Genomic DNA, 22698 nt, shown 5'->3' on the forward strand with positions numbered 1-22698 from the left:
AATCCAAAAGCCCCAGCAATGGTACCTTTCTAGCAGAAATCATGAGTATCTCTCCCACTGCACGTTACTGACTGTTTGTGTTGGGATGGGTCACTTCAGCACCATCAAAGCACAGCCACCAGAGAGCTCTCAGCCAGGTGGTGTACGGGCTGTAGCTGGGACAGTGCTTGCCTTGGAAATGTCCTGATTCCAGCCATCACAGCCTCGTGTGGCGCAGTCTGAGCAAGTTTCATAACGCTGAGCGAACAACTGTGCCTCACAAAATACTGGTAACTGCTGAGCTTTCAGCAAATCACGAGCATTATTCAGATAAATTATACCCCCTGTGAAGAAGATGATCATTGCAGTTTCAGCTAAAGAAATGACTAGGGAGCTTGCTTTGACAATAAATTGAGGCAACCTAAAAAAGAAAATCTGCTTATGTCAAGCCTTAGGAAGTGGGCGGTGAATAGGCTAAATGATAGTTTCACATTTCAGAAGTCCGGCTGTGAAGCCACTTCCTGTGTATGCAATTTTTCTATATAAAATACAATGCTATTTTCTTCAAAGTGAAGAAAAAAGTCCACTGACATTTCCGAGAGATGCTATTTTTAACATGGCGTAGACATAAACCCGCAAACTGTTCAGCAATGTAGGCCGCCTTTTAGTTTCAAATAAAAAAACCGGCAGAAAACACAGCCATTGGTCTGATGATGAGAACTGAGACAAAGACTGGCGAAGAATCTCTTCGGTGCTGGATGATACACATCCACATCCACAAGACCTTTCATTACAAAATGTAGAAATAAAAGAAACTGACCTGGTGGAAATAAGGGCCCCGAATCTTCTAACAGCTGGCTCCGAGGGATAAAACACAACATATTAACCTCATACGAGCAAGTCTCCTGCAGTGTGTAAGCACTAGCCTGTAACATAGCTTACATACATTTATGTAAGGATGTATAGAAATATAATCAGAAGTAACACAGTGAGCCATCTTTACTAGGAACCATTTTAAATGGAAAGAATATAACCTAGAAACAATATTATCAGGAAATTTTATTTGTTATTTGTAGCTTCAAACGAATACTGGAATAAGGAAAAAAATAATTCCATATTTTCAACCTGCTGGCAAAACGCAGAAACACATAAAAGATTTGTCAGTATTAACAGTCAATATTAACAGTCAGTATTAACAGTATTAACAGAGAATGAATCAATAGATTGCTGTGGAAGGAAGTTCAAGCATTTGGGTTTGTTGTTGTTGTTTGTTTGTTTTGTTAAAAATTAATAAATTAGTTCCTTTAAAAGTACCTTTTATTTTATGTGCGCAGATATGCCTTTTCTGTTTCATTTTTATGTTTTCATTTTAATGTTTAGTACAAACATAAGGCAAAGGCTAGTTCGCCTGTTAAAATGGATAAAAATCAGACTAGTTCTGAACTAAGAGTCACATCAAATGTATCTTAAGTGAAGTAAAATCCCTCTACTACCTTCCAGAGAAGCAAATTCATCCTCAAACCACAGAATCCTACAGGTATATGGTGGGAACGCAAATCTAGTACCTAAGGTTTATGTTTAATAAGCTATTGTAAAATTCATTGTTAACAGTTGGGAGATCTATAGAAATCCATAGTTAGAGAAGGTAGATGGAGATCCAAAGTAAGTAACTGATAAGCAACAACAACAAGTGATAAGCAACAGCAACATTATTTTGTCTAGCCAGGCTAGAAAAATCAAGATATGAGAACTAAATTAAACCTACTGCGAACAAGACAAAACTTGAAAGTACTATTTCTGTATCCTTTGCATGCCGTTCTATTTGGTCACTGCTTTTCTCTCTCCTTCATGACATCGATGTAGTTCAGAACCTCTAGAGTTGTTCTGTCAGCCAAACTCAGATACTCGGCTTCAGAAGAAAACGCTGCCTTCCCTGCCGCGCTGCCTGTGCCTGCAGGCTGCGGCGCCTCATGCTCTGGCATTTTGTGCCCTCCAGCGGTGCCTGCGGTGCCGGGAGGAGGGAGCCCCCCGGGGCTGCGGGCGGGGAGGAGGGAGCTCCCGCAGCTGCACACCCGCACGGTGTCACACTGGGTGGCAGCATCCGCCTTCCCTGCTGCTGGGGCACAGCTCTCAGTCTGTGACCAACCATCACGCCTTGGACTGTCAGGGACGTGCTCTTTTTTACGGGTTTGGTGTAAGGAGCTGCCCTCACTTGGGGCAGCGTGGTCTTTATTTGCCTCCTCTGTGGCACGTGAGCTAGCGCGTTTCTGCTGAAGATAGTTATCTTCCACCCTGGTCAAACTCCTGCAGTGCTGGAGAGGCTCAGATCCCCTGTGAGAGGCCTTGGGGGTCTCTTTGCTTGCTGAGCCCGAGGTGTTGTTGGCATTGCCTATCTGGAAACACCGTTTGTCCACATACTTCTTTTTGGCCGTGTCTTCCTCTTCAGACTGTATGAACGGAATTGTGTGAATAACTGTTAAAACAGTTCAATAACTAAGTTAATAATCAACTCACAATTAAATTATGAAATAAACTGAAAGGCCAGAACTGTCTGTTGGATTTTTGTGTTCTTTCTGCAGGAACATGCTCCTGGCCTTTGCTGGAAAGAAGGTGGGTAAGGTGGATCTTTCCTCTCATGCAGATTTTTTTATTTATATAGTGTGGCCTTTTTGTGTTCAGTAATGGCTGAAAACACACACACTGTCAAATCCTCCTCCCTTACTGGCACTTAAAGTAAGGCAGCCACACACCAAGGAAGGGAGCAGAAGCTTGCTTAGCATCCTTCCACAGTTGTGTTATCGTAATTCCACTAGGCCTGGTATTGTAAAGAGATCAGACCACAGGGCTGTTAAACTTAGGAAAATTTACATCTAATCATTTCTTGTTTTGCTCACATATGAAGTTGTCTTGTACAAAACAAAAACCGTAAATAAGATTCCAGCTGCATCCACCCTTAGATGTGCGCAGGCATACAGATACCATTCAAACGAACCCCTGTAAACTCGTCAGGGAGCAGCACTCACCATGTCAGGACTAGAGCTGAAACAGCTTTCTGTCTGTCTTGGAGAGTAGCTGGGTGAGGGGCTGCTGAGCGGTGACTCCACATCTGAAATTTGAGCTCAAACAGAAGGAAAAGTTACTCACCAAATATTCCCCGAACATCCAACTCCCAAGCACAGAATGCAGAATTAAGCATAACTGCTACTTCTGAAGCAGTTTTAAGATACCATTTCAGGAATAAAGTGCTAGCAAGGTCAGTCTGGGATATGGCAAGAGTCGATTCTCCCTCTCTCAAGACAGCATATCACAGCAGAATGTGTGAGACGGGTGTCCCAAAGCTAACGCTAAGCTGCTAATCTGCACTGGCAGCAGCGTCGTGCTACCCAAGAGGAGGGGTTCTGCAGAGCAGGGGAAGGGATTGAATGCAGCAAAAACCCTGCACACATTGGCTACCATACAAGTTATGTGGGCTTATGGTCAGGTTTTTCTCTTGGAGGCCCCTGGGAGGTCTTCTGCTCGGAAATACAGCCAGCACGGCTGACCCATACAGCTACTGCGGGAGCAAAAAGGGTGTGGGATCTCTCTGCCGACTCCCCTCACCCTGTGCATATGTTGAACTGCACTGCGTAGTCTGGTGGCAGAGAATAAAGATTGGTAAAGACTAGACCAGTAAAATGAAACAAGAAACATTTTGTGAACATATTAAATAATATAAGAGACTTGTCCAAGATTTTTTTTTTCCTACCAATGGAGATCTGCAGGAATAGAAAGAAAGACAATGACTGGCATTTACTTGGCCCTGTTACAAAATGGTGATGTTTGTAAACTTGAGCTGTGATGTTCAGATTAACACACCTGACCTCTCTCATGGATTTATTTATTTATTTCGAAGCTAACCCTACTTTTAGAGCTGTCTTTTCAGTTTAGGGGACAAATTTGGAGGATATGGGGCAATGAAAAATATGTGGATAATACTCACCAGAAAGAACACCATCTGAATTTCTCTCTTCAAGGAAAAGCTAATACGTAGTTACCTGGTAATGGTCTTTATACAGTGCTGCATCAATCAAAAATAGGAACACTCATCAAATGTAACATCCTACAAAGATGAAAACACTTCTCCCTGGCTTTAAAAATAAGTTTCAGTCTCATATATAGAGAAAAATCTGATTTTTGACTTAATAATATGTAAATGGTACTAACCTTTTTTCATCTTGTGAAGGTTTGAACTCACTCCCAACTTACACTCTTCCTCTTGTGCTGTTGCAAACTTTTGAAAACAAGCATTAATAGTGAGGGCTCAGCTGGTTCAGCACCTCAGGTCAGGTGAGGAACTTTCTGTTTCTCTATTACATAAAGGACTCACTGCAAAAAAACCTGAGCAATACCATATGCACCTGAGCGACTTCTACAGACAAAATATCTACAGGAGATTTTATATGTGTGATGGCATAGGGCTCCACTATAATGCTGAAGTATCCTGCATATAACCTCTGTACCCTGCCACAGAGTCAGACCTTAGGGTAAAGAGTAATTTATATACTGCATTTCAGGCATCAGCTTAGGTGTGAATCAAACCATGTGAATTATGGACCTGAAAGGACTAGCTGAACCACTTAACTAGAAGCTGTTATTTCTGTACTCCTCATATAAAGCATGAAGGACAGGAAGATTCCAAGTTAATTCAGAGAAGCTAAATTCAGTTTCTAACTGTTGTGGATATTCCTTCTTCACCCCAAATGAATGGTGCAAACACTTCAGTAGTAGGTAACACCAAAAAAAATATATATATTTAAAAGGTTACCTCTTCAAATTCAAAGAGCTGATTCTGTTTCCAGACTGCTTCTTTCACAGGCTCATCTCTGAGGGATGCAAACATGAGTTCTCTGATAAGTGATTTCCCCGTACTTTTACTTGCTTTCTGAAATAAAGTCACTACTGCTGACTTTTTTGCATGCAATTTTTGTTTTGTCTTCAGTACTCATGAAATGTTTCCCACTACTGAGATAATTCAATTAATTTATGAACCTGAGATTTAACGCCAAGAAACTATTGTTTTTTTTTGTTGTTGGTGGTTGGTTGGTTGGTTGTTTTTTTTTTTTTTGTTTGTTTGTTTTTAACAAATTTCACTTATGTTGAAATACAAACTATATTATGAGTTGACTGAAGACAGCACTGCTTTGTTATACATCAGTCTGTGACAAAACTATCTTGATGAAAAACGTGGGGCACTCATACATGTTAACTTTGGCCCAGAGAAGACACTAATTTCCTTTGTAGTCAGTGAAAGGAGACAAGGTCTTTTAGAGAACAAAATCACAACAACAGTTTGACTGCGGGGAATCTTCCTCTTTAGCTATTACAGACAGATGTACAAAGGGCTTACATGCACGTAAGTTTATTCACATTACTCACTATTATTTTCACTGGACTAGGCCTTCAGTAATATTGTATAGAATTTTGCCTTCAGGTCCTCTTAGCCAGGGTTTCTGCAATTCAGCAAGGTGTCTGCAGTTGTCACTAGTTAATAGATGGACTATTTTTACTGCACTCACCTTTTGTTTATTGAATAGTTCTGCACATTCTCCTTTAAGTTAATCTGCTGATCACGATAATAAGCAAATGTCTCTAAAATCAAAAGTAAATCTTGTTTTAAAAATGCAGTAGCATAAATACAGTTTGAAAATATCTACTTCTGTCAATTTCTAACAATAATTGATTTAAAATTAAATTGCTGCACCACAAAGATTCATAACGTGTTTTAGGCCAGAGCAGACACACCTCTGTTTAAAAAAAATGTGTCTAAAAGAAGAATAAAACGTAGAACTTATGTCCCTAAAATGCTGACACTCACCACTTTTTTCGAGTATTGAAGGCTTTTCTTTGTTTCCAGATGGCACGAAGTAGTGCTGTCCCTCATGACAGTCCTGCAGGTGGGTTTTATGAAAGCTGCCTTTCTGGTAGCTTGCAAGTGATGCATTGTTATTTTTACACAAAACCTGTTCTGGAGCTGTGAAAATGCCTTTCAGGTGTCTGTCTATGGATTTGTTTTGCGCTTTAATTGCAGGATGAGCCTCTCCAGTATCGTACGTATAATCTCTGTTGGTCATTTGATTTCTGTCTTCAAGATCAATGAAAAAATTGGCAGTACTGCTTTGGTTAACAAAAGGATTAAAATGTCTTGTGGAAGAATTATTATGGATTGATTGGCTCTCATCTTCAAACAGTGCCAGAAAGGGACAATCACTTTCATGTTGGGGAGCTTTCCGTTCTGTGGTTTCTTTCACGACACCAAACAATGGTTCTTTTATTCCTTCACTGTTTTCTAATTCTTTACTGGTCATTATCACCGGATTTTTCCTGGCAGAATTCATATAGTCCAGCCTTTGGGGGAAGGGAATTAAAAAAACACAGCTTGCTCAGTATATAAATTAGCAAAATACTAACTGCTAACACTACAAATGATCGACTCGATAAAAAAAAATCAGACTTTGCTTCTCAACACACTTGCTTCTGTCGTGAGTGTATGTTATTTCCACTGAAAGAGTGCCTGTATTTTATCTCCACGTTATAGTAAGGCTGATTTAAACAGAGTTCTGTTTCATGATTTCTCCAAATGTGCCAAGACATGGAGCATATCCTCGAGTAGGAAACTGTGATTGTGATTTATAAAATCAGCCACAGTATGTCACTGCTGCTCCACTCAGCTGACCAAAGAAGTCCACTCTGTATCAAAAAAAAAAAAAAAAAAAAAGAAAAAAAAAAAAGAAAAAAAAAAAAGAAAGGAAGAAAAAGAAGATGTAGACAGCTTCTTCAGTTCATAAAAAGTTTATTCTTCAGGGCTACAGTTCACTCTTGTACTGAAAGCCCATTACAAGATCTGAGCATTTTTTTAATTCCTGGTCTCTTCAGCAAGATGACTTTTTTTTTGTAATTGAGGTCAGTAATCGTAATTAAGCACAGAGGTTTTCTACTCTACAGTCAGGAGGCCAGTCAGACATTTTGTTTTGCCCATACTTCCCTCCCCCACTTCTGGTAGTAGTGGTTTTGAAGGATGCTATCATGTTTATCATTAGTGCAAAAGCTATCACACTTTCACTTATTTGGATATTAATTTAAAAATTTCCACTTCTTTCTAGGTTTAATCTCTTGACTGACATTTCAGAAAATCTGAGGGAAGAGTTAAGAGATTTATATATGCAGAGAATTAGCAGAAATGGCCATGGACATTCAAAACATGCCTTTTATTAAAATAAAACAAAAATAATAATAAAAAGACAATGCTATCAGTGGAACTTGAAAATTGAAATGTGGTAAAGTAAAAACTTTTTAAAAAAAATCTGTAATGTCTTGATCAGAAAATACTTGGAACTGGAAAAAGATCCTAGAGAACTTAAGAGAGAAAGTACCCATGCATCAGTTTTAAAAGACTAAATATAATATGGTTTGTATCTAGAGAAAGTTGGATACCACTGAGGAAGGTAAAAACTTTTTGTGGAGCAATTCCAGCTGAACATTTTGTAATGCTAAGTAAAAGATAATAGATGAGGAAATGGCTAAGCACTACTCAGAGTGAAAGACTTATTTTTACAAGACACCTACAATTTTTAGTTAATATTTAATGAACTTGAGGGGTCACAGCTCTCAGATGTATGCACATCGATTCCATCATCAGTATGCTACAATTATGTTAAATGATTGTACAAGTTTATGCTTTTCACATCCTGTGAAAGATACGTCCTTCCCAGGAGAGTTGACAGCTACTAAGGTAAAAGAATTTATGGATATAATGAGTGAAAACAAAACAAGGAAAGCACACAGAAATGGAGCTGAAGAGCTGTCGGAAAGGAGATTTCACATTGTCAGTGAGCCATGAGTGGGTGGAGGACTGTGAGAGGTGCCATGACTAAGGGGAGTGCAGACCTGAGGGCCTGTGGAGAAATGAAAAGGGAGACGTAGGCAAGATAAGATTATGTACGGCTTTAACATCAAGGTATTCATCAGGAAGTCACGAAGATATACAGCAAGGTGAGCATTATCCTAACTTTAAATTTTGCTGCAGAAAGCTAGGAGGAGCTAGGAAAAGTGAGAAAGTTATGTTGGCTAAGACTGGAGGCTGCTGTGTCCATCAAGGTATCGCGGTCAGTGGGCTACCCAGTGCCTTGACCCCCCAGGTAAACAGAGTGCAGGTACTTCAGGAACTGCAGAATAGTGTATGGTCTTTTTATGGCTCTCTCCAGAGACTGACATGAACTTTCACAGACAACAGACTAACAGAATAGAAAGAATAAAGGAAAGTTAGCCCTGTAAGATCCCTAGATATAAGGAAATAACACCTAGAAAGAAACTGTTCAGTGAAATGCTGTTCAGTACAAATGACTCTGGCCCTAAACCCTCTGTGATTAAAAGATTTTTAATCAGCAAATGTAAAGAGAAAGCAATCCTAGGTTTCTGCCTGTTCTTTTAGAAACAAAGTGCATTTCTCATGAAAGTATTCTTGAATCAATTCTAAAAAAAAAAAAAAAAAAAAAAAAAAAAAAAGCTATAGATAGTAGAATCACATATAAAAGAGAAGAAGAATAAATGTTTTTGCTCCTGGAATCCCAAATATAAACAATGGAGGTGGAGAAGTTGCTCAATTGCTACAACATCAAGGTCATCAGAAAAGTGCTTGCAACAGTGCCCAGAACTAATGAGAGTGGCAGCAGTGACCCTCCCCTTGGCCTGTCAGTGAATCCATGCTTGTGGATGAATTGAGAAATACCATTCTGTTTGCAATATTGCAAAAAACAGACCATGGTTCCAAGAACCTACCAAAATCACAGTTTGCTGCCTCTCTGCAAATTTAAACAGCTTTGTATGTTCAGTCTTCTCATTTAACTTTAATTTCTATTTCAAAAGCACTACAAATCTGTGAAAAATCAAGTAACAATAAGTTGCAGGTATTGCCCTTACTTACTTTACTGTGATTTTTGCTCTCTCTAATATCAAATCACTGCCTACCTGTGCACTGGCTTGAACAGCTCCAGAGGCACTGTATCAGACTTTCTTAAAATACACTGGCTTGGGTGTTTTGAAAGCCAAGGGTCTTGATCCGAAATAATTCCTGGCTGAGAAAATGATCAAAACTGTCAAACCCTGAATTTATAGAATAGTTATAGCGTTTTAAACTTTAAAGTTGTGTTTGCAAACAATATACATGATTTCCAACTGTTTTTACTTCTTTTTATCTTTACAGTAAAGGCTAAAACATTACAGCCCAACTGAGTTCCATACAATTCATACTTTTCTGTATGCACATGTCACTGCTAGCATGCAAAATGCCCTTTTAAGCATTCCATGCTCCCATAATATCGACAAGCTGGATAGACTGGAAAGAGCTGACATTCCACCGAAGGTCACAGAATCACAGAATGCTGTTGTGTGGAAGGGATCTCAAGAGGTGTCTAATCCAACCTCCTGCTCAAAGCAGGGCCAGCTTCAAGGCTAGTCCAGATTGCTCAGGATTGTTCAGGACTGAGACTCCGCAGCCTCCTTAGATGACCTATTTTGGTGTTTAGCTACTTTTGTGACAACACTTTTTACTATACAAGCAGAATTTCCATCATTTAAACTTGTGACTTTTATTTCTTGTCATTTCACTGTGCACCTCTTACTCTGTCCTGTCTGTAACTCTATTTAGATTCTGGAAGACAGAGTCTGATTCCCTACCTCATCCCCTTATAGCTTTCTCTTTCCCAAGCTATACAAACCCTCTTTGCTCAGTCTCTCCATGTCTATCATAAGCTCCAATCCACTAGCAATTTTTGTGACCCTCCGTTGGTCTTCCTCCAGTTTGATCTCTCTCTTGGGCTAAGAGTGCCCAGAGTGGACACAATATTTCAGATGCCTTCTAACACATGCTTTTCAGAGGGGAACAATCACTTGCCTTTGACAGTTGTATATGCTCTTTCTACTACAGCCTTTTATGTAGAAGGCCTTTATTGCTACATGGGTGCATTGCTGACTTGTGTACAACTCGTTAACCACTGGCACTCTCAGGTCTTTCTCTGCGAAGCTGCTGCCTACTCAGTCAGTCCCCCACCTACACAGATATGTGGAGTTATTCCTTCTGAGGTGCAGGATGTTCTGTTTATCTGTGTTGAACTTTATGAGTTTTTTTTTTGGCCTTCTGCAAGTCAAGATCCCTCTGAGCAGCAGCCCTCCAACTGTAATGACCACTCTGTCAATTTGGTGTCATTTATGAACCTGCTGAGATGCTGAGGGTGCATTCTGTCCCATTATCCAAATTGCTGATGAAAATATATCAGACTTGTTATTAAATCCTGGGCATCCCTGCCAGTTGCCAACTAGACATAAAATAATTGTCTTTGCAATTATTTTGAGCATGATGGTACAGCCAGTTTTTTACCCAACTTATCATCCACTCCTCTGGTTGATTCCTCCCCACTTTTGCTACAAGGATCCCACAAGGTAAACTTTGTCAAAAGCCTTCCTAAAGTCAAAGTAAATAATATTCACTGCTGACCCTTATCCACAGAGCCAGTCATTTCATCACAGAAGTTAATCAGATTTGTCAGGCACAGCATGGCCATGGGAAATGTATGCTGACTGTTCTCAGTCACCTTCTTGTTCTTCATGCAACTTTGAATGACCTCCAGGAGGTCTGGTTCTGTAACAGGTGAGCTGAAGATCTAGAACTTCCCTGGATCATGCTTGTCTTCTTTGCATATGGGCATAGCTTTTTTGTATTTTTTGCTGCTGAGAAGATCTCCTGATCACCACAGTCTTTCAAAGATGATGAGCATCTGCCCTGCAGTGATGTCAGCCAACTCCCTTAGTATTGGATGCACCTTGTCCAGTCCCATGCATTTGTTTGTGTCCAGTTTACTCAGGATTCCTTAACCTGTTGCTTCACTGCTGTTTTGTATGTCTCTCCCCAAACCTGGGCTTGAAAACATGCCAGAGAGCAGACCTTGCCAGAAAAGACTGAAGCAAAGTAGGTCTCTATTGCCTCAGGCTTTTCCGTGTCCTTTGTCAGTAGGTCATCGATTCTGTTTAGCAGTGGACAGCATTTTCTTTGGTTTCCTTTTGCTGATGACAGAGCTATAGAAGTTCTTGTTTCCTTAGGCCACGGTTATCACCTGGGATCATACGACACCCTTTTATACTAACTGTACATTCAAGAAAGCTGTATTTATAACTGTAGTGTACTTCAGTTTTCTTTAAGCAATTTTACAAACCAGAAACAAAAGACAGCCGCAGTATGTGGCTAACTTCCTTCCTGCAGATATCAGCAATACTGAGAGTTCAGCAAATACAGGCTCAAACTGAGGCTGTTTCACACCACTAAAAGAAATATATTTGTATACAGAATAATCATTGCCACTAGCCTACAAGAAATGTTGTTGTTTGTTATTAGCTTCAACATTACACTAATTCTATACCCCAAATAAATGAAATTTAGTTAAAAATAATTCTGAGGAGAAGAAAAATATTAATCAAACCTGGTTTTGCTGCTTATCTTCATAGGTCTCTTCCCAAGGGTTGCCCATCAGGTTTGTATTGAAATTTTCTTCTGAAAACTGTGCATAGTTAGAGGACCAAAAAACAGAAGGGGACAATGGACAGGTGCTAAAAGCTGTTGCTATGTTGTCTTCACATTCCATACTAGAGTCAGCATAAGATAGTTCTGTTACTTGTGGTAACTAGATAAAAGATAGCAAAGAGATTTAATTTATCTAAGACTATTTTGATCTAAGCATAAAGTTCAAAAAGATCAAACCTTTCTATATCTTTTACATCTCTTTCCACATATACCACTTTCACAGGAAAAAAAAAATCATGTATTTTGATACGATTTTTTCATTAAAAACATAAAGTAGTAAGGGTTTATTTCAGGAAAACACTTCAGTACATACTGAAGTTGAAGTATACACACAAATGTTATCCTGAGGGGAGATGGGTATAAATACATTTTTAGCTTTAGCTAAATGATCTGTTGAATTGATTCTTAAGTAGAAAATTTAAAATTATTTTACTCCACTATGAAGAAAACTCCAGCATGTTGTGAGACCAACAATGCTATCTCAAGCACATCAGAGCACTGGAGAAATTTGAAGAAAAAAATCATTGAATGTTTCTGCAACCACAGCTACATGGAAGCAGTGCCTGTAATCCAGTTTATTCAGTGAAAACAATACAAGAAACTAATGCAATGCAAAAGCTTTGTACATAAACTGCACAAAATCCTTGTGCCACCAGACTGTTTCTAGAAAGCTAAATTATGAATATTATAGCCCCGTTTTTTGCTTAATAAAGCAGATATATCATAATTATTTTAATGGGACACACTTTACCTCATAAAACTTTTTAAAACAGTTCTTTGCAATATACAGGACTTGGCCTTTATTCTTTGATCCATACATTAATTTCTGTGTGTGCACTGCATTATCATGCAGTGCGTTTTGATGAAATGATATAAATCTCTTCATTCTGGTAGTGTCTGGGGAGAAACTTAGCTGTCATTTTGATCCATTATTCCTGGCCATGTTGAATTTGAAATATGGCCTCTATATCTTCAAGCAACAGAGGAAAAAGTGTAGTAAGAGAAGGCTGACTTAATGTGATATCCAAAAAAGTAGTGGCACCTCATGGTGATCTTGGTTGAAACACATTAGACAGATAAATTTTCACCCCTGCTAAGCAAGTCTTCCCCACTCAAAAGGAACTAGGAACACATCTATCTTTCTCACTCTAGCAAAAGATGGTTTGGCAACATGAAAAGGCAAAGAAGATACGGAACAATACTGAGGGGTTTTTTTTTGTTTTTTTTTTTTTAATCGCTCTCTCCTCAGAATCGTTTCTGATATAAGCAGCAGGAGTCAGTGGAGCTATATTATCAAGCAAGCTTGAGTAATCTAAACTATCTTCTAACTTTTTTCTTTGTTTTTCACACAGAATTGGAATGTATCATTAAAAAATCCTGCTTTTGATATAGAAAATGCACTTTAACTTCAATGACAGTGTGAACTTCCCAATTGTATCCACTGAGACTTGTACATAAGTTTTGTACATAAGTTTCTCTTAAAGACTCACTTCTGCATATACTTTTCACATTTCATCAATTTACGTTATGCATATTGTTTTTAATTTACCTAATCTTGGCCTCAGTCACTTTCCCATAATTTCTGTCCTTTGCAACTAGCTAGAGCATAGATATTCTTGAGTATTTTGGAAAATGCCTAAAACAAGTTGAGCTTTTCATTATATATGTGAGAATAAAAGAAAATAATAGAATAATAGAAGAAAGATAATAGAAGGAAAAAGTATAAAACATGACTGGCAAATAACATATTAATGTAGCCTTAAGGAGGAAGCCTTCACATGTTTCAGTACTCATGAGATTTGATCACTGAAAAATCACTTAAAAATACAGTTATTAGTACATATTTTTACCTTGACATCAGTGAAAACAATAAACTTACATCATGCTGGTATTTTCCCTTCTCTAAGAGATGCTGCCTTCTGCTGTCCAATACTTGCTCGTGTAACCTTGTAAAATTAATAAAAACAGCCCATGAAATATGAGATTTGTAAGATTAAAGCATCCTAACTAGAGTATTGATTTCAAAGAAATGCAACAATATTTTTCCAGGTGTCTACAAAGGGCTTGATTTTAAGCAGATTTGACCATAAAGTCTGTGAATCAGTCACGTAAGGGTGTCTGAAATGGATAGGAAAATGGTGTAAGTGGAAGATGCTGTTCGAATAGTCTGCTCTGTGAGATATACTTAGTGCATGAACAATCTGACACGAGTAAAGACGTACATATATATATATTTAAATCTCTCAGCTTCATGTTTTGAATTTAAATGTTTCTTTATTCTCTCATAATAGGAATATCACGGGAATGTCAGAAGGCGTCACGAAACTTCTTTGTCTTAGAATACTATATTTATGCTCACTTAATACCCCAAATATACATTTTTTCAGTCCTTTCAAGGCAGGACACGCATGAGCATAGGCCTAAAAGAGATCAGTTGATCAAATAATCAGGAGATTGATCGGTTTCAGATCAGTCTTCCTCTTCGTAATTCTGTGCTACAGTACTGGCCTAGACCTCTTCTCCCAGTTATCTAGTTGCCTCCAAAGTGACACCCTTCCATTCATGTTAATAAATACACAAAAAATAGATCCTTATCAGGTTTATTTTCCACTGCACTGCAATGGTAACTCCTTTTAATTTTTTCAGAAATCAGATGAAAGCGTATTATGAAACACCTTTTTCAGAACTTCATTGTAGCTTAACTACTGCCTGTTTTATACAAGTACCTGTTCTGGATGAGGTCTAAGTTTGCTGTATATTGTTTATGCAGCGGTGACTTGGGAAGCTCTAGATTGTACCTTCTAACAGGAGCTTTTAAGTCTCCAGTGATATCAATGTGAACTGGCTTCTTCAGGTTCACTGTAATGAAAACATTTATAATGTCAGCTCTGGACTTGGAGAAAGCCATCCATTTAAAGCCCTTTTTTTTTTCTTTTCTTTCTTTCTTTATTACTAGCAATGTAAGAGCTCTCTTCTATATGGCAGCATAGTATAAAATTATTTATGGTCAATTGAGGTGTATGGACAGGCTCTCTTGCCCTGCTCAGTCACCTCCTAATATTTCTGAGCATAGGGAAGCAAGTGCTCCCCAGTCTAGTCCATGAATATTTCACAGAGGAAAAGAGTTAGGACTCAAGTTGTAGGGATTTTTTTAGAATCTTAATAACAGATTTTAAGAAAGATACTTTGTGTAGAACTGACAGACTATTCCAAATTGAAAAAAAAAAAAAGTTATTAATAAGGCAGTGGAATATAAATGGACCCATTTAATGACAAAATTAAAAATAAATGGTTATAGGGTAAAATTAGTGAATGGAATGAGGAAGGTGCATCAGAGTGCAAGGCTTTAACGGTGAAATAGGTAGTAGCCAAGGTTATTTGGTTCCTGAGAATAGAATTTGGCCCTGATTTTTTATTCAGTCATTATTTTCATTCTTACTTATAATTTCAATTTTTTATTTATTTATTTTTAAATATGATTTGTTATAATGCAATGGAAAAAGAAGAACTGAAATAATAGCAGTAATAATAAAGGATAACTAATTGGGTTAAGTATGAGGTCAGAACACTGTTACACTAAACTCACCAGTGCTGTCTTTTTTGGTTGATATTTGGTTCACAACATATAGATTGAGAAGATCTAAACTGACCGCTGAACTTTTAGGAGATGATGTTTCCAGAAGCTTCATCTTTGATTTAAGTTTCTTCTTTTCAAAGAATTCCTTTTTTTTTTTAAAAGAGAGAACAAGGTTTTGACAGAAGCTTCATAACACTTTAGCGGTATATATAATTATATTGAAATAATTCCTAATAATAAAAACAAATGATTAAATTTCTCCAAATTCACACTCTGTCTATTATAATTTAGTTTATTTTTATTAACTTGAAAAAGATTGCTATTTTAATTCAGTCATATTCAAAATAAATCACTGTTCTCTTGATGACAAAAACTTAGTCCTTAAACACTCATGCCTCAACCTCTGTGTATGATCATTAAAAGCGTTTTCTTTAAAATAAAAGACATACCAAAATCCTGCAAAGAAAAAGTCTTTTAAAAAAATATATAAACCTGAGGTTTTTAGGCAGCTTATAAATGAGTGGGCAAATAAATCAGCACGATTACATACACGTGGCCATCTATATTGACACAAACAGTGTATTGTTCTCTAAACTTGTCTTCCTTGACGCAATAAATAAGGTCTTGTGACAGAGAGAGAGAAAGAAAAGAAGAAAAACCTCTATGGCTTGGACTTCAGAAATGCCTTCTGTTGCAAGAAACAAAAAGAGTTATGACTACCACTTTCCACACATCAAGCAGATAATTCTGCATAACCCTAGAATACTACTAATAGCCATTTAGGAAAGAAAATCTCCATTTCATAGAAGAATATTAATAATCACCCCACAATCTCTGTGTACAAATAACCACTTCAAAATCTTCAAAATTCGTATTGTTTTGGAGTCCATACTCTTTAAATTTATCCATGTTCCTTCTGTGTCCCATTACCTCTAAATTACTGAATTATTATTAATTGTGTAACAGTAATTACAAACTTACCATTGGTTTCACTAATTTAGTACTAAACACCATTGTGTTCAACAATTTAGTACTAAATTACTTGGATCCTTTCCTGTTTTCTCTCCTACTCTGAAGCAAATTGCATAGCTGTACATGATGCAGCTTAGGCCAATGACTCCCTGAGAAAACAGGTATTTTGAGTACTCACAGGCCTTCAAGAGACTAGGCAATGATCTGCTGGTTGCTCCCACTGTCTCTTGGGTGGAGGATTTTCATTTCAGAGACTGGCTCCATACCGTCAGCCTGTTATTCCTCCTCCTATACATGCCAGTCCATCTGCTCTGGGCATTGGATGGTACCAGCTTTGATGGTGGGCTTCCTTATAATGTTCTCTCTTTCTTTTTTCCCAGCTGCTGAGGAGAAAACTGACTTCTACTACAGTTATAACTATCTTCTTGTACTGTTTTCTTCCCCTTCCCTGTTTGAAATGTCTTCTGCTAAGCCAGGTATAAATACATAAATTTGATTCTATTATTGCACTTTCAGATTCAAAATACAAATAAGTTGGCCTACTTTTGTGAGTGCCAGAATAAAGTACATCAATGAACCTAACGTTCTTTTACGTAGCCCAGAAAAAAGTGCTGTGTATATGTGTTAGGCTAGCTGACCATGTGGTCGTCATTGTGAGGCTTTAAACAATCCTGTGTGTCAGCACATACCAGCAAAATATAGTAACAGAAGTAATTCAGTAAAACTTAAATTAGGCACATTCGTGTATTCATTCATGCCTTCTCCTACTCCCTCCTCTTCCTGCTGGAATTCAGTGTAGTAAACCTAGGAAATTACTTCTGTTCTAAAAGCTAAGCACAGTCAGGCAAACACGTTACAAGTGTTACGCTACCTTTTACTACATTACCTTTTGCTTTCTCCTTTCCTGCTTTAATATGACTCTGCTCCTGAAAGATGCAAATAATTATTCTTTTAATTGTAAAAGTGTAATCTTGAGTCATGGCCTGAGTTACACATCACTGCTATTAAGAATCTTGGACACAAATTATTCTGTTCTGTTACAATGGATCAAACCTTCAGGTAGTAAAGTCAATATAACTCTGTTGAAGTAACTTGGACTGATCCTGGTTTACTCAGGAAAGGCTATCAAATCTATTGAACGTTCAGAAGGAAAAGCTTTTAGGCATTTAACCTATAATGCAAGAAATCATCAATTCTTAATTTCTTAAAACATTATAAGAAATCTACATCAATATGTTTAATTCTTCTAATTTCCTATGTCATGCTGCAACACAGTTACAAAACCACGTCAGCAAAGAAAGCAAAGGAGCACAGCACAACTTCCTACCTTTCAGGACTTTACAGCATATTGTGAACATTTTGTTCACAATAAAAATAAATTATAAATAAAAAAGATTGTTACTACAAGTTTTATTGAGCTGCTGTTGTTTGTGCTGTATAGGAGACAGTTATACCTTAAACTACACATATCACTTGTTAAACATAGTTTTAAATTGATTGGTTGCAGGACACTGCATAAAATATAAGCTCTGGGTCACTATTGTGAGCGTGGTGAATACAGCTGCAGTGTTTGTGTCAATAAGATTAGCACTTTTATTTGAGAGCTAGAAATATGGACTATCTCCTTGGAATTACATTCTTTTTTCTTTTGTTTTTCTTTTCATACTGTGCCTGAAGATATAACACTCACAGAATAGAGTATCCTGAGTTGGAAGGGACACACACCCACTCTGAACATGTGCATAACATATATGTATATTATATGTGCATCAAAATATATGAACTGCCTCACATAGGCAGCTCTAGTGGCTCTGGCTGGGGTGGAATTAAGTTTCTTCCCCGCAGCACATGCCGTGCTGTGCTCTGCACCTGTAGCAAGGTCAGCATCGATGCCGTACCAGTGTTTTGGCCACTGCTGAGCGGTGCTGGCCCCGCACCGGGGCTGTCCCTCCAACCCAAAGACTGTAGTCTTCAGGGGGTCAACAGGTGGGGAGGGGACACAGCTGGGACAGCTGACCCAAACTGACCATGCCGTATGGTGTCAATAAGAGGTCTGAGAAAGGATGAGTGAGGGGACATTGGTTATGAAGGCATTTGTCTTCCAAAGCAACTGCTACTTGTGCTGAGGCCCTGCTCCCCAGGAAGTGGCTGGACATTGTCTGCTGATGGGAAGTAGAGAATATTAGTTTTCCTTTTGCTTCCATATACAGCCTTTCCTTTTCTTTCCTTAAACTGCTGTTATCTCAACCCACAAGTTTTTTCCATTGGATTTTCTCCCCCCATCCAGCTGAGGAGGGCGAGTGAGAGGAACGTGTGGTGGGCACTGGTGGCCAGCCAAGATCAACCCGCCCCAGCAGCTTTCAGAAACTTCATTTTTCTGGAAAGAGTTCCAGATACGTAAAGCCTTATTTTAGTTTGATTCTGCATATACTGTCGGGATGACTACAAAATGGTGTTTAGCAAAGCTACTTTCAAATGCTGCCAAAACCTGTGGGGTTTAAATTTCTAATAGATAGGCGGGTGGTTTGGCACCCAATGAAACTGAATATTTATTCAATAACTGAATATACTTGTTTTTTAATGTTACCAGTCTATTGGTGATTATTTTAATATTTCAGTGATTCTGAAAAATGCCCAATCTGTGAGGGGGCACAGGGTCTGCCACACACCCCATGGCCCTGTGGGTCTCTGAGGAGACACTGGGCCTGAAACACAGAGCTCCATTTCTCCAAAGGGAGCCATTTCTGGCAGCTCTTGAAATTTCACTCACCGGCTGCCACCGACCCAGTTCATTTTCAGCCACAGAGGAAGCAGAAGAGGCTGCTCTGCGCAGTGCTGGGGATGGGGCGGGCAGGCTGTGGCCCCCACAGGGACAGTGTGCCGCCCGCCTGGGTGCGCAGGGCCCGCCGGCAGCGGCCTCCTGCCCGGCAGCAACAGGGCGGCCGCTTTCCATGCTCTCAGGCTGCCCAGTGCCAATGGAGAGGAGGGAGAGGGTGCCACAGGGACAGACAGCAGCAGGAGAAGGACAGGGATGAGCTCTGGCTGCCGCCACCATTCCTCTACCACGGACCCCATTCCTCTACCACTTCCATTTCCATACAGGCCGCTGACAGAAACTGTTGCCCCTTTGTAGGGGAGTCACAATCCTCTCACCGTACCATGTGCATCAAATTCACAGCTGCTGGAGGGGGTTACACAGCTGCTGATGTTTTGTCTTGCAGGCCTAGCTTGTGGTGCCACAGCTACAATTGGCATCATCTGTAGGGCAAGAGGTAAGCACTCGTCTTACCGCCCTGCCCTTCCTCAGGTATTTTGGGGGCAATGGGGGAATCAGTGAGTATTTGCTACTAGCAGGCACCCTCGTCCTTGAAGCAATTTGCTGCCCCTTACAAAACAACCATTACAATTTTATATAAATATTTTCCTAAGGTGTCCCTTTGCTGAGGTATCTTCAGCCTAACGTTTTTGAGGTGTCAATGCTGGATAGCCATTGGTACAACAATGTGTGGAGTGCTCAGAGAGATTTAAGGAGCCTACTATTAAATATGACCCAAGTCTTTTCTTTCTTTTAATTTTGACAAGAGTGTTTATAGAACCCATGGCTATAAGATTAGAAAAATGAAAATGTCTTCTACTTCTTTAACGTATTGCCAATTAAACTGAATAAAGTTATTGGACAGAATGTTTTTTGTTTGTTGTGATATCCCAGATATTTATGATTAATGTGCTTTTTTTTTTTCTTGTAGCACTACTACATTAAAATTTTCAGTGTAAAATATACATCTGTAGTGTTTGCCTGTATGCACAACTCTACAGCTACTATGACAGATGACACTGAAATATTAAACTCATTTGATTACTTGAAATAATCCTTTCTATTTTGTTTGTATTTTCACCTAGTGTAAATATTTAATTTGTTAATACTATTTCTAAAAGGCAGTTTCAGGTGTGACATAATCAAATCCCTTTTATGTTTGTTTTTCTAACATACTATTGATATTTTCTGTACTACCCTTACTTTTATTCTTCCACAGCATAATCTGGATTTAAAGGAAAGCACTGCACTTTTCTTTCTGTGTGATTTAATGAATCTGGTAGGCAACAGCAGTAGAATCCAGGAAAAGTGATGTGGCAGCTTCAGATATTTATATTTTAATGCAAGAAATCTTCCACTTCTGAAATTAATTTCTGCAGATAAAGCTAAAAAAATAATTAGAATGGTTATAAAACAAAGAATTCTTTCTTCATTGAAGGCAAAGTAAACTGTGAAATAAGACCTGAGACACATATGACTAAACATTGCACCTTGACTGTCAACATTTGAAAATTTCAAGAGTTGATTGAGTTTGGAAGTGATGCAATACTTTCAAAAAACTGCAGGACATTATTTTTCATTTTTAAAAGGTCATGATAATGAGGTTCATGGAGCTTAACAACTTCTCTGGGAAGTGAATAGAGAACAAGTAGAGTTCCTCAGTGTTTCAGGAACTGAAGTATTAAGAAGAAAAGACCCTTGAAGATTTCCTGTATTTCTAACTTTTTAACAAAGTCACTCTTCAATATAACTACATCTCATGTTTCTTTGTTAAGAAAGTATTATGCAGCATCTTCTTCAGAACAGCTTTCCACCTACTGCTGAAATAAAGCAGCTGCAGTCCTACAGCACTTGAGTCTTCTCCTGTGACCTGCTGCTTCATTATCAGATCAGCTCTAGTTAAAAGCAATGTTGCAAAGCTGTCCAAACCAGTGTACTATCTGATGGAAGACCATGTTTCATCAGGAAGGCTGGTGTTGAAAGATTGACCATGCAACGTTTGGCACCCACCTTTGACTAAATCCTCACTGAACTCCTGTATAATCAAATGAGACAGAGGGAGTCTTCTGATGGATGACTCAAAGCATGTTTTAGACTCCTACACTGTCCCAGCACCCAGAGAGAAAACAGCATTTCAGTTAGATAAATGAAATGAAACTGCATGATGTGAAAGTGTGTTCTGCTGCCCACAGCATTATTGTATCCTGCAGGTTTGGATACCCTTCTTTCCCTATGCAGGACAGTCTTTCAGTCTTTCCCTTGAGTGACCTGACACTGCTTATACAAAATCTGGAGAGAGTGAAAGAGAAGAAAGATGTCTTTCTAAATCATTTCTTAGATTTAACTCCACAAGGTTCTCATGTTTCTTTATGAGTCTTGCATTGTAACGTTACTAGTGTCTTAGCCTAATGCTGATTATAACAAAGGGATTACTAAGCAGATAAACGTGTAGTAACAACAAAAGAACAATGACAGTAAAAAACATCACTGGGATTCTCACAGTTAAGTTCAAATGGTATTATTATGAGGGGGTTATTTTTCACAGTATGAGCCCTCAAGATGAAGCGCAGTCGGTCCTTGGCTTGATGTAGAACAATGCACAAGAACTGGTTCAGTCTCGCAGTGGAATCCCCACTTCATAAAAAACAACATTCCTACAAGGAGCAACAAAGGCCAAAGAACCCTCTGTAGTTGTACTAAACTCCAGTAAGGGAACAATGTGAAGCTTGTTAAAAATAAATTAGGGGAGAGAGCTAAAAGAATTAAATCCTTACATGTGGCTAGGAGAAAGCTGAAGGATACCAGATGTGAAGAAAAGAAGCAGTTCAAATGACAACAGAAAGCTATACCACATTCAAAAGAAGATAACAGAAGGGAACATAAACTTTGATAAATACAAAAATATAATCAGGCCAAAAAGAGTTGGGAAACAAATAACCACAGGAACTAAACTACCAAATAATTCTTCCTACAAACCAAACAGGAGCAAAAACCTGTTAGAAAGTCTGTACAGACAGTTGATGACCAAAGTACAAAAGAAAAGCTCAGGGAGACATCGATGATAAAGAAAAGGTAAGTTAGTTTTTTACAACAGTATTCATAAATGAGTAAACTGGGGAGAACTTTACGCAGGAATCCTTTCTAGGGAACTTAGCAGAGGAACTGACCAAAGTGGAAATAACAATAGACGAGGACAAAATGATCTTACCAAGACAGAATGAACACTACCATAGCATCAAGACAAATTGGTGTTCCTTATATATACAGCAGTGTGTAATGAGCCACTTAAAACTTGGCTCTAGAGACTAGAGGGTAGAAAATGTGAAACAATTTAAAAACAAACAAACTAAAAGATTCTGGGCCAATCCAGAAAGCCTACATCTGTATCACAAAAAAAAAAATAACAAAACAAACTATAATATAGGCTAACATGTGAAGAGCCAGCATATGGCTTCTGTTTTTTGGAAGTGGTGCCTCATAAACATGTAGAAAAGAGAGATTGCTATAGTCTTGATGGACTTTTTAAGGAAAAAATCTGAAGGTTTTAAGAAAGAAGCTGTGAAATAATGGGGAAGGTCCTGCCATTGGCAAAAGAATAGTAGAGGGTAGAGGGAATATTTAGTTCTTGCATCCATGCACTCAGGGGCTGGGAAGAGGGTGGGGATATAGGACACAGGCTGACAAACTCATGAGCAATATGGAAAAGTTGGAGAGAGGGAGCTCTCTTGTTGAATGCCTCTTCCAGAA

The 22698-nt window shown here is 38.5% G+C and overlaps 1 protein-coding gene across 4 annotated transcripts; it reads right to left on the bottom strand.

The window, feature by feature from the left end:
• Window positions 1-1550: 1550 nt before the first annotated feature.
• On the bottom strand, window positions 1551-19432 carry REDIC1 (regulator of DNA class I crossover intermediates 1). 4 transcript variants are annotated; one of them, XM_066989846.1, is made up of 13 exons: window positions 19295-19432; window positions 17023-17062; window positions 15174-15309; window positions 14314-14446; window positions 13467-13533; window positions 11487-11687; window positions 8983-9089; window positions 5834-6363; window positions 5535-5607; window positions 4784-4841; window positions 4183-4249; window positions 3003-3097; window positions 1551-2426 (listed from the first exon to the last, which is right to left on the bottom strand). In XM_066989846.1, exons 3-13 carry the CDS (start codon window positions 15274-15276, stop codon window positions 1806-1808), a joined length of 2055 nt encoding a protein of 684 aa, XP_066845947.1. In that variant the 5' UTR covers window positions 15277-15309; window positions 17023-17062; window positions 19295-19432; the 3' UTR covers window positions 1551-1805. The 4 variants fall into 4 exon arrangements, with proteins under 4 accessions (XP_066845947.1, XP_066845946.1, XP_047924530.2 ...); XM_066989845.1 differs by lacking the exon at window positions 19295-19432 and adding an exon at window positions 18907-19285 and having other exon boundaries at window positions 11487-11564; XM_048068573.2 differs by lacking the exon at window positions 19295-19432 and adding an exon at window positions 18907-19285 and having other exon boundaries at window positions 3003-3085.
• Between the last annotated feature and the right edge of the window lie 3266 nt (window positions 19433-22698).

This window comes from Anser cygnoides, chromosome 1, assembly GCF_040182565.1.
Source record: "Anser cygnoides isolate HZ-2024a breed goose chromosome 1, Taihu_goose_T2T_genome, whole genome shotgun sequence".
NCBI classification, from domain to species: domain Eukaryota; kingdom Metazoa; phylum Chordata; class Aves; order Anseriformes; family Anatidae; genus Anser; species Anser cygnoides.

Coding starts and splice junctions, on each gene's coding strand:
- REDIC1 (XM_066989843.1), bottom strand. CDS start 19,211: ATGGGGTCCGTGGTAGAGGAATGGTGGCGGCAGCCAGAGCTCATCCCT. Junction 11,688..13,466: donor AGGGAAAATACCAGCATGAT/GTAAGTTTATTG, acceptor TCTTTTATCTAG/TTACCACAAGTAACAGAACT. Junction 4,842..5,534: donor AACTATTCAATAAACAAAAG/GTGAGTGCAGTA, acceptor TGCATCCCTCAG/AGATGAGCCTGTGAAAGAAG.